Consider the following 14,819-nt stretch of genomic DNA (forward strand, 5'->3'; position numbering starts at 1 on the left):
TATATATACAAAATTGTTTATTATACATATGTCAGAGTATGATTAACAATGCAGCTCTGACAGCGATCAGCAACGTGCAAGTGGGAAGGGTTTGAAAGCTCTAAAATACATAGGAGGATCTGAACCACCACACACACAAAACCTGTGAGGAAAGAGTTCAGTCCCAAGGTTCATCACTGGGTTATTTGATCCACTATCTCGAGGGTACACGCTGCTGTGTTTAGGCGACTATGGAAGACTCACGTTTGTCAAGTTGTAGGTGCATGGTGGTGAGCTTGTGACGGATGGTCTTGTGTTTGAAGTATAAATAACGTTAACAAACTTTCCACTAGTTGTCTACACTGTAAACAACGTGATGGGATGTCTGTAGTTTATATCGTAGACAAAATGATAATTATTGTTGTATGATATTTAATGTTTAGACATTCAGTAGATGAAATATATATATATTGCACGTGTTCTCATATGAAACTACCTACAAACTCTTCCAAAATCGTTTACACTTGAGAACAAAGCGCGCCTACAAGGTAACAAAGGCCATGTTAGTCTTTCATTGTCGCCTAAAACCCTTGAGATGTCGTATATCAACAAATACTGGAACTTGAGCTTACACACACACTGAACATATTGAGTTTCACAGCTATCGTGAGGCGCTTAATTAAATGTTGATCACAATAAATTACAGAAAGCTTTATCATACAGAGTTCAGCTTCAAATTCATGAGAGCGTGAAGTTATACTAAAATTACTATATCACTTTTTGTTTATTTTCTAATATAATCACTGAGTATCACATCGTATGCCGTGAGAGTCGTACAGCATGCGAGTTACTGGGACGACCATATCTTGTGTTTTAAGTCATTTAAGAGATAATCTCCCGGTAATAATGAGTAGAATAAAAATGATATGAATTACCCATCACTATAATGTTAAGTAGGAGGCTTGGACTAAGTGTTAAAGAGAGAGTAGCTGTGAGGCCTTCCTTTAGTATACTGTATAATTTAAGCGGAGGGGCTCACAAACGACTCTCTCAGCACTTTACCAAATGTCCGACGAATCCTCAGTCTGGATTTCTACCACTTCACCGTTCAACCTGGAATGAGAATGAAAAGTGAAATTAGTCACTTTGTAAAGTTGTCAAATAAAGACTTAACTGTCCAGGGTGAAGACTCATGTTGACGTTACTTTAAAGTTTGACTGGAATTTGACAAAGAAAGGTTTAAATATTGTTCCGGTAAAAAGGTTTTGACTGTTGTGACCAAAGTAATAATTTATTTTCTGTTTATTACTATTTATAATATTTTTTCGGTATTGAACAAATTCAAGTTTATCTTGGAAGTTTGCACAATTCTGGTGAAATCTGTATTAGTATACAGTGTGGTGGTGGATGTCATTATTGACGTTACGCAATTTTTTCTTAACATACAGAACTGAAAATATTTATATTTTTTATTTTTTATTATTATTAATATATATTCAAACGACTCAGTTTGAGCCGTCGTCATCACTATTAATGTTAAGATTCTTTACACTCTGGCGTGTGAGGGAGTCATACCTCTGCAGCTGGCCGCGGGAGTCCGTGCGGTGGAACACAATAATATTGCCAGAGTTGTTTCTCGCTACTGGCGGATGATTGTTTTCCTCGTTGGAGATCCTACGGACGCTTTGGTTCCTCGTAAGCATCCCTAGGCCGAACGAGGATGAAGATGATGCTACTGATTGGCTGGAGTCCTGCCGGAGTATGGACGCTCCGGGGGCAGCTTCGGCCCCGCCAGGATGGACGCTGGGTCCTGGCAGAACCGGGTCCTCAAAGTTGACGCTCTTGGGCGACGACGCGACTGATATAGACGACATACTGCTCTGCTTGGAGTCGGATCGATTGAAGGCTTTGTTGACTTTTTCCTCGTAATCCGGCAGCTGTGGGATGTCCAGGAACTGTTGTGATCTCTGTGATGCCGATCTGAAGTTGACGGATTTGGTCGATTTCTTAGAGTCTGTTCGCATCATGAAGTTCGGGTATTTCCATGGCGCCTTTGGAGGTTCCATTTCGAAGGCGTGGTTGTCGATGCCGGGAGAGATCCTGGGCTCATTCTCCTCCGTATTTTCCTTTCCTCGCTTGGAGAGTCTTCGGAGGAGTCTAGAGCCAGCGTTGAGACCAGCGTTCAGAGGTTCTTCCAGGCGTGGGATCTTGAAGCGGCGTTTCCTGGTGTCGTGTGAATCCTCGATGATGATGTGCCGGTCGTAAGGGGTGTCGAAGTCCACCTCTAGGATGGTGGAGAACTTGTGAGGGTAGATACAGTCCACCATAGATACGACCAGTCCAGATATGGTTACAAGGCATCCTGTTGGGGGTAGAAACGATGAGTTTTTCATTTTCAAAAAGTTTAGGAACCGATGAGTAATTAAAAAATGGATGGCAAATGGTAATGGTTATGTCAATCTTAATGTAAAATGAAATCTTTATCCTAAATTTTAAGGTAAACATGTGATAAATCTTTTATATTTCACAGGTTTAAAATGTTGCGCACTTCTGGGAGACGCGAGACCCGGAAACTCACCTACAACCAGAGTCAGCCAGAAGCACCAGCCCAAGCTGAAGGTGAGAGTGACTTCCTCGAAGCGTATTTCAAGGGGCTTTGGGGGCATGAGGAGGTAGAAGATAATGTTGGAGAGCCCCATCAGTGACCCCGTGATAGTCATGGTATAAGCACCATAGCGGGGCACGTTCACCAGCAGGACGTTCATCAGTATCCACGACGCGAAAGCCGCCCTGAAGGTGAGTGAGTAAGTGAATTGAGTTGGGTGCTGATGATTGACTGGATTTATGCAGTACCTATGCCTGTAATTATACTTGTACCTACAGTATATCTATACTATTGAGTCTCATTTAATACAGGAAAAGAGTTGAATTAAACACATCATCAAAGTGTAATTTGTCGTGAAATAATTAGGTTGGAGTTACTGTGAGTTTAGGGAGTGGCTCAAAAATGGATTTTTATTTATCGACTGTGAAGCTGAGAGCTTTTGTAGTGAGTTATATGACTGGAGGAGAAGTGAATAGATATGAGACAAATAGGAAGATGAATTGATAAATATCTATATAGCTGTAAGATAGGGATGGAGAAGCAGGCAGGAAGATTAACTCACCAGAGGATTATACTGGTGTAGTAGCCGGCGCTGCGGTAGTATCTGCCCCAGGCGAAGCCCTCGCTGTCCAGGGTGAGGTACTCCGCTACGGTGAGGATGGGGTAAGGGAGACCCTTGACCAACGCCTCGCGGTAGTGTTTTCGCATGTCCGTGGGTTCGATCCAGTGGAAGCGTTCGTTGAAGTTGATATCGAGGCTGCGATTGTGTTGAGGAATGACCCGCATGGTGACGTTTGCGTGGTCCAGCCCGACGGCAATGCCCAGGGTGGCGTCAATCTTCTCCCTGGAGAAGGCGCGGTAAGACGACCTGATTACCCCTGTAGCCACATGCCACGACGACCCCACATTACACACTGTGGAAGAATAGAGAACACCTTAGTGATGGTCCAAGGTAACAAGTGGGAGGTACACAAAAACAGTATTATTGGTGGCGCGCGCACACACACACACACACAATACACGGGGATAATATACAATATTCTCGGGTTGTTGTTGCCATAAGAACGAGACTCAGAGACAAGTTTTTCCAACAGTGACGTGACGAGAATTAAAAGTTTCCTGGTACGTCATCACCTGCCAATACAACGTAACAATGACGTCACACCTCGCCACACTACAACTGGCAGTCTTTCAGATACTCGGTGAAGAATGAAGAACCGTGTACAGTAGTATTACGTGCGATACATACATGCTGTTACTCACACATCGCCTCACGCATATGTATATTACTAAACGTTATTATTCACACCAAAGACACTCAAGGGTAATACTGACTCTAATATTTCGTTTGTAATAGAAGTTTATTATTGTTTTGGCAGATTTAAACGTGAAGGTTATATACACCGTGTCGAGGGGGTCGGAAAAAATACCCTCCTTTAATAACTGATGTCTGTATACGTAACACAAGTGAAGTTTAAACACCCAATAACGTCAATTAAATATAAAGAGTTTTTTTTTTAGTTTGGGGTTATAAGACTTGATTTGTATAGTACAGTACAGTAGTTTGAAAGCCCTCTTGTTTATGTTGATTGGCTGGTTGGGGATCTTGAGGAATGAGAGATGATTGGTGGGTTTGGTATCGAGGGACTGGGATATTGAATGTTGATTGGCTGGTTGGGGATCTTTAGGAATGAGAGATGATTGGTGGGTTTGGTATCGAGGGACTGGGATATTGAATGTTGATTGGCTGGTTGGGGATCTTGAGGAATGAGAGATGATTGGTGGGTTTAGTGGACTGGCGATTGGTGATTAGACAGAATAATGTAAAAGTAGAAATAAGAAATATACTTAAGAGATTATAAAAGAAAAACTTAAGGCGTGTTTTTTTTTGTAAGTAGTAAGAAGTAAACCAAGTGAACTTTACGGTACTTAATAACATCATGAGTGAACTTTGTCTGATGATCGTGGGTCAGGAGTCACCGAGACTAGACGTTGATATTCCTTTAAACTTGTATCGAGTGAAAGTATCTCGTTGTGGTAGTCTCGGTGTAATGTATCCCTGATGCCACGTAAATATACAACAAAAACAACAACTTATTAACTGAATCATTATAAAAAGTCTTCAAAATATGACCCAAAAATCATGTTAATTTCCTCTTCTTTTATTCATGACTGTTAAGTAATGCAATTGACTTTTTAGCGTGACGTGAGCCTAGAATTTTCCTCATGACAACACAGGTGGTTACTGAAGCGCTTAATAACGGTATTCTGCAACAATGAGTGTACGGTGTGTAACTTGTAGCCTGTCTCTTCCTGTCTTGAGTGCTGGGTCTCCCGACAGTCTTCGTCAAGGTTCAGCACACTACTGTATAATAATATTGACAACAGATGTTTTAATGTACTTCCTCTTTTTTTTGAGTTATACTCTCACATAATCTCATAATAGGTAGACATGTCTTGTATCCATCGACGTCCCATCAGACTACTACGACACACGTGAACAAAATACATTGACAGGGCAGGGCAATAAAACACAAAATATGTATTAAATAAGGAAGGTAACGTAGCTAAATTAGGTTGCAGGATTTGTCACAATTAAGAAAAAATACGTTAACAGAAATATGCTGCTTAAATTTACCAGAAGATAGTATGATATTTATGATAAAATGTCCGTGATAATTTTGAACAATTTTGAACTGAGGCACACAACGTCATCATCTACGGTAGTCAGCATTTTTTTACCCTACGTGGCAACACCATGTATGATTCTGTGTGTATGACGGTATTCGAAACTAAAGCTCTCAGATAGTGTTTTAGCAGCAAGACATTTCATCTTCGATAATTTTATCACAGTATTGTCAACGTTATTGACTCATATTTTAATGAATTGTCAGTAGAAAGATTCATTGTTTCACCATTATGAAGCATGTCTCAAACATTGTTACATTGATCCTCCTTTTTATGCCATTGTTTCGAGTCTTGAACTGTTGAAATAAACCGAAAATGGTCTGAGTAAAGTGTAAAACGTGGCACTTCTCACTGTTCTGGGTGAGAATTGGCAGCACACGCGCGTTTGTGGGTATGACGAGCTCTCATTCGTCCTTGGTTAACATAACACCTACTGGAGACCTTCCTACCAGTCTTTAACCTAACCTTTCCTCGTCATTCAACACGAGTGGTTCTGAATGTGTGTTGGTTCTGTTATTTAGCGTCCTGACGACACCCTGGGTTCAGTGTCTCAATGATGACGTCACAACTCATCTACCTGCCGAATTACTTCACCAACGGCACACACCAATGATGACGTCACAACTCATCTACCTGCCGAATTACTTCACCAACGGCACACACACACAATCAAGGACACTTCACCTAAGCGAGTCTGACAATTTTGTCTGAGGGGCGATGCAGCGCTTAAGGGTGAGTTTGAATTTTTCTTTAGGTGGGGAGAGGAGAGGAGAGGAAAGAAAAGGGGGAGGAAGGAGAGAGAGGACTAGAGGAGGAGGAGGAGGAGGAGGAAGTAGAGAGAGGAAAAGAGGGAGGGGGGACAGGAAAGGAATGGGCAGTATGCTTCTCAGTGCTGGGTAACAGGAGGGATAGTACTAGGTGTGTGTGTGTGTGTGTGTGCGGGGGTCATCACACTCACCACGGACAGGTGTTAAGGCAGGCTGTAAGAGGGTCAAGCAGGTCCACCACATGACGAGCCTCCTCACTAACTCATTCACCTAAAACTGGTTTATGAATCGAGAATGTGGTCTAACAGTCCTCATCGCCCAAATTACCAGATATACTCTACTAAGCTTTTATTTCCTTGACTCTAGTTTTTTGTTTTTGTTTTTGTTTTTATTAGGGGGATTAGGTTATTGGTGGGGCCAGGGTATGGTGAGAGTCGTTCTGGGTGTTACTGGTGGTGTGGGGACGAGACTGAGGGCTGTTAAAGTCGTAGTGATGTTGACGAGACCTGGATATGGGAGTCGAGAGGGTGGTGGGTGACACAGGGTGGTGGGTGACACAGCGGGTGGTGGGTGACACAGGGTGGTGGGTGACACAGCGGGTGGTGGGTGACACAGAGGGTGGCTGTGGCGATAAAGAAGCGACAGAGAAGTGGGGAGGTGGTGAGGGTAGCAACAGTGTGTCAGTGGCAGCTACAGGACACACCGCAAGCGTCTTGTGTCCTTGTGGCAGCCACCTCAATAGCACCGCCAGTCTTGCTTGTCACGCCGCTGTTACCGCCCTCGGAGGCCGCTTCCGGGGCGCCTCCAACAGGAGCATTGGTCGTGGCTCCTGTAGGGGCTGCTGCTGACTCCTCACACACCTCCAGCAGTACCAAGGAAACATCACCAAAGTTTCTTATCTTCCCTAGTTCCAGCAACCATTTCTCTACACCATTGCCCAGCATGGTGTATGTGTTCTGGTATAAGACCTTTGGCTGCTGCTCTTATTGTTTGTCTGTCATATTTATGTTTATACGCCATATTATGCTATTGTTACTATGTTAACCTACTGTCCTATTGTTCTCATTATAGCGAACCGAATATGAATGTTGAAATGTGGTAATTCCTGCAGGTATGTGTGTGTGTGGGGGGGGGGGGGTGGCCTTCACGGTGTAGGGTGTTTAGCAGCGTGGGTTGTGGTGCAGCTGGGCGCGTCACCACTATACCATGTAGAGTTGGTGGACGGTGTCGCCCTTGGTAGCCACCCATTACCACGCCTCTCACAACCACACCAAAACTCTCCCAACACACCACCACCGACACACCAACACAACACACCACCAACACAACACCACACCATCAACACTACACCACCAACACACCACCACCAACACTCGCTATATTCTAGGCTTATGGTCACTCGTCAGCCACAATACGACCACAAACATTTCACAGAAGATTTTCTGGAGATTCATAACTGTGTCTTCAACCATCACAACTAACAACACTTTACCGAGTCTCCGGATCACCTGCAGATTAGCCCCCCCCCAATCTTCAGCTTATTTCACCTGGTGGGGGGTTTGATTTGGATTACCTTAACGTTAGGTTGATTTGGGATAGATTAAGTTGACGTTAGGTTAGCGTTAGGGCGGTTAAAGTTCAAGTGCTTATTAGTATCATTAACCATATGGATAAATATTAACAAAAGTACACCAGTTATAAGTCAGATATCATTACTTACTTATATATATGTCTCTTTTTTTTATCAAAGGTTTCGGTGGTTTGGGAATTCATGGGTTCGCTGGTTCTGGGGATTCGGTGGCTGTAGGATTTAGGGGTTTCGGTGGTTCGATGACTCAGAGGTTCGGTGTTGCCATGGTTCGAAGAATTAGGAGTTCGGTGGTTCGAGGATTCAGGGGTTCGGTGGTTCGAGGATTCAGGGGTTCGGTGGTTCGAGGATTCGGCTCTTCGGCAGGGGTTTGATAGTATGTTTCAAACGTGGGTTTATTCTGCATTTGGGAACAACACACACGGATCATGAAGCCTCGAGACGCCCAGCGAGACGAAACACCGACTCTTACCTCAGAACTTTTGTTAATGTAATCCAGTTTCTTGAAGAGGTGATGTGAAGATGGTGTACTTACTGTATGTCTTCTTGTTCCCTTTATTCTTGTGTTTCTCAATTTTTTTTTTTCGTCTGAGATTCTTTGTTTTTCTTCTTGGTCGTCTTCTACTTTTTCGTCTTAATCTGCTTCTTATTGTTCTTGTTTTATGTTTTTTCTTTTTATTCCTCTTCCATCTCCCACATAAGTTTCCTCTCTTTGATGTTGTTGTTGTTCATTTTACCTGTCTCCTACTGTCCTGGACGAGGTCATGTTGTGGAGGTGATCAACATGCCGGACGGGTCCCTTTAATATCTCCCTCCCCCCTCCTCTGTCCCCCCCTCTCTCTCCCTCCCCCTCCCCTCTCACCCCCCTCCCTTCTCCTCTCCCCTCCCCCTTCCCCGAATGGTGTTTAAAAGTCGAGTCTCAGCGTAATTCTGAGACCATTATTATTATTATTATTATTATTATTATTATTTATTGTAGTTGTTTTTGTCTTTTGGTTTTTATAGTGTGTCTGTAAAGTAAACATGATTGTCGATGGATCGTTGATTTGTGCAGTCGTGTAGTAGCCAACACCAAGAACTCTTCGTCCAATGGCATTTCCTGTGTCTTCAATGGGCCGAGAAATGATTCCACCAAAATATTTCGTCCCCCAGTGGTTTATGACGGAGTAGTCTCACGGGCGCGATCGAGTTCACTCCAACTACTCTCTCTGTCTCTCTCTCTTTCTTACTCGGTTCTGTCTCTCTGTCTGTCTGTGTCTCAACCTTCACATGATTCACCACCTGAAGCCGCGGATCTGTGGGCGTCAAGGAGTGGATCAGGGAAGACCTTTATGTTAAGAATCACAACGAGTGGATGAATAAGTCACACAATGATGCGAGGCGGAACAAGATGTGGATCAGTAGTGGAAGGGAAGGAGGAAAGGGGGAGGGGAGAGGGAAGGGAGGAGAAGGGAGGGGAGGAGAAGGGAAGGAGGACAGGAGAAGGGAGGGGAGGGGAGGAGAAGGAGGGACAGAGGGAAGGATAGGGGGAGGGGAAAGGGATCACTAGTTGAAAGGAGCAGGAAGAGGGAAGGAGGGATAAGGGGAAGAGGAGGAGAGGGAGGGGTGGGGGAAGAGGGGGAGGAGGAGGAGGAGGAGGAGAAGAAGGGAATGAAAGAAGAGGAGGAGAGGGAAGGAGGGTTGAGGAGGAGGGAATGGGTGGAGGGGGGAGAGGCTAGTTTCCGGGAATTGTACAAACCATCTCAAGGTCCTCCACCCTGTGTTATTACTGATCTATAAATAGTTTCATACATCCTCACGCTGCACCCACACAATGCTCACGCGTGTGTAAGTGTATGTGCGCTCTTATAAACGTACACACACACACACACACGCACGCACACACACACATATGCATACTAAATTACCCTCACTGCGTCATCATCAGCTAGTAGTGGTAGTTGAGTCTAGTAGTAGTAGACGAGTAATAGTAGTAGTAGTCTAGTAGTAGTAGGGCCAAGTGTATACCTTCCTACACCCTCATGATTCACCTCACATGTTTGGAGAGTTTACTGTTGTCTTATGAGGAAGTTGGTATAGGAAGAGGTAGAATTAGATGGTTTGATTAAAAAGTTCGGATCACCTAAAAATTAGCCCCTTCCAAGCTTATTTCACCGTGAGATTAACAGTCATATCGTGAATTTAACCTAACTCAACCTAACTCTGACTTGACCTAACGTAACCTAACTCTAACTTAACCTGACTTAACTTAACCTAACTCTAACTTAACGTAACTAACTTAACCTGACTTAACTTAGCTGTAACTTAACCTAACTAACTTAACCTGACTTAACTTAACCTAACTCTAACTTAACCTAACTAACTTAACCTAACTCTAACTTAACCTGACTTAACTTAACCTAACTCTAACTTAACCTTACTAACTTAACCTGACCTAACTTAACTGTAACTTAACCTAACTAACTTAACCTGACTAACTTAACCTAACTCCAACTTTACCTAACTTAACCCTCCCACCCCCAGGTAACGTTAGGGTGTTTAATCATCAGCTGAAATAAACTGAGGAGGTGGTTAATCTTCAGGTGATCTAACTCTTCAATGATAAAATTCTATTCCTGTTGGCTAGAATTCTGTAAAAAGACTATAACATTAACCCTAGCGCCTCTAAACCCACACCCACAGCTGGAAGACCAAGAAGCAAACATGGTCACAAGGCCTTACACCACCCTCTACAATATGAACATTCAGCATCTATTTATCTGGAGAGAGAGAGAGAGAGAGAGAGAGAGAGAGCGAGCAGAAGAAAAAGCTAGGGACTCCCTTCGTCATCCTGGTGTGGCCCTGTGTTAGAGGAAGCAGTGAACGGTGTTAGTTGTTGAGGTTCTTCAGATCAACAAGTCTGTGTATTCATGAGGCCTCACTACAGTCCCCCAGAACACAGGTATGAAATAGTTAACTCTCCTTCACCTGGGTACAAGACAACACAACGGTTTATATTAGTCTCAGTGTAAATTTACTGTCGTGTCTCTACTAGCCGAAGAAAACTATGAGGAAGATACGTAATACTGAAGAAAATTGAGTAAGTTAAATATATTCTCACATTTCAAGATAGGAAGAAGGAAAAAATGGTCCTAGAGTCAAATTACGATGCTAGATACCTGCCGACACTTCCAATCAGGATGAAAATGCCATAGGTGTAAGTCTAAGAGAATTTAGAATGCTGCCAGTGTGGTAACCTTCAGCCGCAGGTTGTCTTCCAAATGATTTTTTTTCCTGGCTGTTGTACGAGGTATCAACTACATACAACCTGGCGAGGCCTCGAGACGTACCAGAACTACTGAAGGTGAACTGGTCTTACCCGCCCTTCCAACACTTAATATTTACCTCCGCTAATATTACTACTTTTATTGTCAATTATTTTTATCTATTCATCATTCCACATTTTCTGTTTACACTCACTAATAGGCTTTAATTTATTATGTCAATTTTAATTTCGTTCATTAATAGTTTTATTACTTTATTTATGTTTCTCATGTGTTTATCTCTGTTGTGTTAGTGGAGGATCGTGGTCTCCATCCCTCAGACGTGGTGATGGTGTCGTAACTAACTGATTGACTGATGGATACAATATTCTGATATCCTCTTTCTCCCACTTCTCTTTCTTCTTCCCATCCTCTTTCTCCCACTTCTCTTCCCTCTTCCCACCTCACCTTTCTCTTCCCTCTTACCACCTCACCTTTCTCTTAATCCCCCTTCCCCCTCTCCTTACCTCCACCCCTTAGCCTGGTACCTCTGGTGGGGTCGTGACCTCACCAGCTCACGGTATATCCTATGAATGACGTTACTATAAATGCGACAGACAGGTTCACACAAGCTCGTCATATACTGTATACAAATAGACATTACAGGTATACAAATCCTAGTCAACAGTGAGTGCAAGATTTAACCAAACATAACCCGAGAAAGCAGCTGTAGTTGTGGCGGTGGTCTTGTAATGGGCGGCACCTGGCGCAGAAATCGGGTAATGTTGGATGTTTTTTGTTGTTGTTCGGGGAGGGTGTCCATGGTGGGGGCGGGAGGGAGAAGGGTATTGGGGGAGGGGTTAGAGTGGAAGGAGGAAGGTGTCGGGAGGTGGGAAAGCTGTACGGTACTGGTCGGGGGAACGGGTGGCATGGTGGCAGTGAGGAGGCCGCTGGAAAACACACACACACACACACACACACACACACACACACAAATCGCTCTCCGCTTCACGTCAAAAAATAGAATGCACTGAGGGAGAAAGGATTAAAATGATTCCTGTCACGATGCTGTTTTTCCTTCTCTCGAAACTTGGCGGCGAATGATGCTGCAGAACGTGTTAATAGGCACAGCAGTAGAGTAACTTTACGGTGCTGTGTTGTTGCTGTTAATGGTGTTCTGTCATGATCATCCTGGGGGAGGTGAGGGCAGAAGCTTCATATATATAAAGCGGAAAGAGTTTACTGTGGACTTCCTTTAGTGAGTGACAGTCATTTCTCTGTCGTAATAAAACACAAACGTTACTTAACCTCGTGTCATATAATGTTCAGTACCGTTATTTCTTTTATTTCTTTATGTATGTACAGGACTTGTTGACGCTTCTGAATCTGATAATCTCTTCATAGTTCACAGTTCTTGTTCAGGCTTCAAGAACGTGTCGACACAACCACGAAACTCATTCCTATCTGCATGACGTATTTTCTTTCGGTACTTGAGATTTTGTCTTGCTTAGGGGGAGGAAGAGAGGGAAAGAGATGGGGAAGGAAGGAAGGAATGAGAGGTAAGGAAGGAGGATAGGATGGAAAGAAGGCGTTAGTAAGGGAGGCTACGTCTTGTGTTGGTGATGATGATGGTAGCTACGAAAGACACACCTTTTGCATCTCAACCTTGAACAACCGTGTGTCACCTGAAGTGGAGCCACCCCCAACACCCCTACCCCAACACCCCCACCCCAACAACCCCACCCCACACCCACCTCCTGTTCCTGATCCAGACGGGAAGGACAGGAGAAGGCGGGCGGGAGGATACAGTCTTGGGCATCACGCGAGCTTTTTATAGTGTGATAGAGGTGCAGCTCACAACAGGTACAACACACACAACACTCAGACACATACAAGAGAGAAGGTCCAGGGCTCTACTTTTCCTACCCCGTCCAGCTGCTGTGACTGACGACTTGAACACGAGATAGTTGTGATAGTACTGTTGTGTTCGGGTCTTCAAAGAGATATATAGATAGACGTTACAGGGACTGGTGCACTACTCTTGTTACTGAATCGTGGACGTGCAGTGACAAACCACATACAGCATTCACCCACACCCCAGCAGCTATGGTTTCTTCCGTTACTCCCCCTGACTGACTGACTGACTGGCACACTACCCCAACTCAGCCACCGTGTATGACATTCCAGGAGATAAAACAACACTTCTCGCTTTTTTATTTCTGTATTTTATCTTCGTGTCGGTCAGTTCTCTGTTACTCAACCGTGGGAGAGTACTGACCTTGCTCGGTCTCTTAACGGTACCTGTTCAGAGTTACGGTAGAGTCTCAGTAAAATTTTGACGTCATTGTGGTCGCTGTCTTTGTGCGGTACCTTAAGCAAGTTGGTTAGTGAGGAGGAAGGGGGGTATGGTGGAGGGAGGGAGGGAAGGGGATGATGGAGGAAGCAGGGGGGGAGGGGTATGATGGAGGGAGGGAGGGGCTACTGCCTCAAGGTCAGAGCTTCTACCTAGGCAGTGTCCGTCTTTACTTTCACATTAATCGTTGACCCCTCCCTCCCTTCCTCCCATACCCATCCCTTCCCTCCCACACCACTCCCTTTCCTCTTACACTACTACTCAGATCAGACAACAATGACCCTAAATGGATTAATAATTATTTAAGGAACATCATTGGCCAAAGGAAGGCTATAGGTAGAAGGATAAATCGTGGCGAAATTCACCTCCGGGACTATTATAGGGTATTGGCGAGTAGGGTTAAAACCGAGATAAGGAAAGCAAAGAGGAATAATGAGGTAAGGATAGCAAGGGAGGCGAAGACAAACCCCAAAAGATTCTACCAAATGTATCAAACAAAAACACGAGAAACGATTGGACCAATACGGTCAGACACCGGCGAGCTCACTGATAACGACAGAGAAATGAGCAATAATTTGAATAAATATTTTTCAACAGTTTTCACCACCGAAAATTTAAACATGATACCCGAGGCACCGACTCTATTCAGAGATAGTGAAGAAAACAAATTAAGTGAGATAGTAGTGACTAGTAACGATGTTAGTAAGCAAATAGACAAACTAAAGCCTAATAAGTCACCTGGTCCCGATGAGATATTTGCCAGAGTATTAAAGGAATGTAAGGAAGAGCTTAGTATGCCCTTAGCAAAGTTGTTTAACATGTCCTTAAAAACAGGTGTAGTACCAGAATCCTGGAGGATAGCGAATGTAATACCGATTTTCAAGAAGGGGGATAGATCACTATCCTCTAACTACCGCCCAATCAGTTTAACATCAATAGTAGGCAAATTACTGGAAGCAATCATCTCAAACTCTATTCGAAATCACCTGGAGAAGCACAGATTGATCAATGATTCCCAGCATGGCTTCACAAGCGGACGCTCTTGCCTAACTAATCTATTAACATTCTTTTCATCAGTTTTCGAATCGGTGGACGAGGGGCACAATTATGATGTGGTATATCTCGACTTTAGCAAAGCCTTCGACAGAGTCCCCCACGAAAGACTAATTAGAAAGGTAGAAGCACATGGCATCAAAGGTGACATCCTTAAATGGATTAGGGCGTGGTTACAGGACAGGAAACAGCGAGTGAGCATTAACGGCACTAAGTCCCATTGGAGCAACGTCACAAGTGGTGTTCCCCAAGGCTCAGTACTTGGACCATTATTATTTATTATATACATAAACGACATAGATATCGGCATAGACAGCAACATAAGTAAATTTGCTGATGACACTAAAATAGGACGTGTTATTAAATCTGACGAGGACTCGGCAAAACTACAGGAAGATCTAAACAAGTTTTTCGAATGGTCTGAAAAATGGCAGATGAAATTCAACGTCGACAAATGTAAAGTACTCAGTATAGGAGATGTAAACAGGGAAACCAGATAGCAGATGAACAACGATGCCATAGAGAAATCCGACTGCGAGAGAGA

General features: G+C 43.8%; 1 protein-coding gene across 7 annotated transcripts in view; it reads right to left on the reverse strand.

The window, feature by feature from the left end:
- Window positions 1-14,819, reverse strand: part of LOC121876214 (dual oxidase maturation factor 1-like) — an 82,690-nt gene continuing 67,871 nt past the window's right edge. For all 7 annotated transcript variants that reach the window (XM_042381203.1, XM_042381199.1, XM_042381200.1 and 4 more), the window contains 4 exons: window positions 3,147-3,498; window positions 2,558-2,769; window positions 1,555-2,341; window positions 1-1,092 (listed from right to left, as the gene is read on the reverse strand). In XM_042381203.1, coding sequence (XP_042237137.1) covers window positions 1,038-1,092; window positions 1,555-2,341; window positions 2,558-2,769; window positions 3,147-3,498 — 1,406 coding nt within the window. In that variant the 3' untranslated portion in view covers window positions 1-1,037. The remainder of the gene's footprint in view (window positions 1,093-1,554; window positions 2,342-2,557; window positions 2,770-3,146; window positions 3,499-14,819) is intronic.

This window comes from Homarus americanus, unplaced genomic scaffold (assembly GCF_018991925.1).
Source record: "Homarus americanus isolate GMGI-L3 unplaced genomic scaffold, GMGI_Hamer_2.0 scaffold34921, whole genome shotgun sequence".
Classification (NCBI taxonomy): Eukaryota; Metazoa; Arthropoda; class Malacostraca; order Decapoda; family Nephropidae; genus Homarus; species Homarus americanus.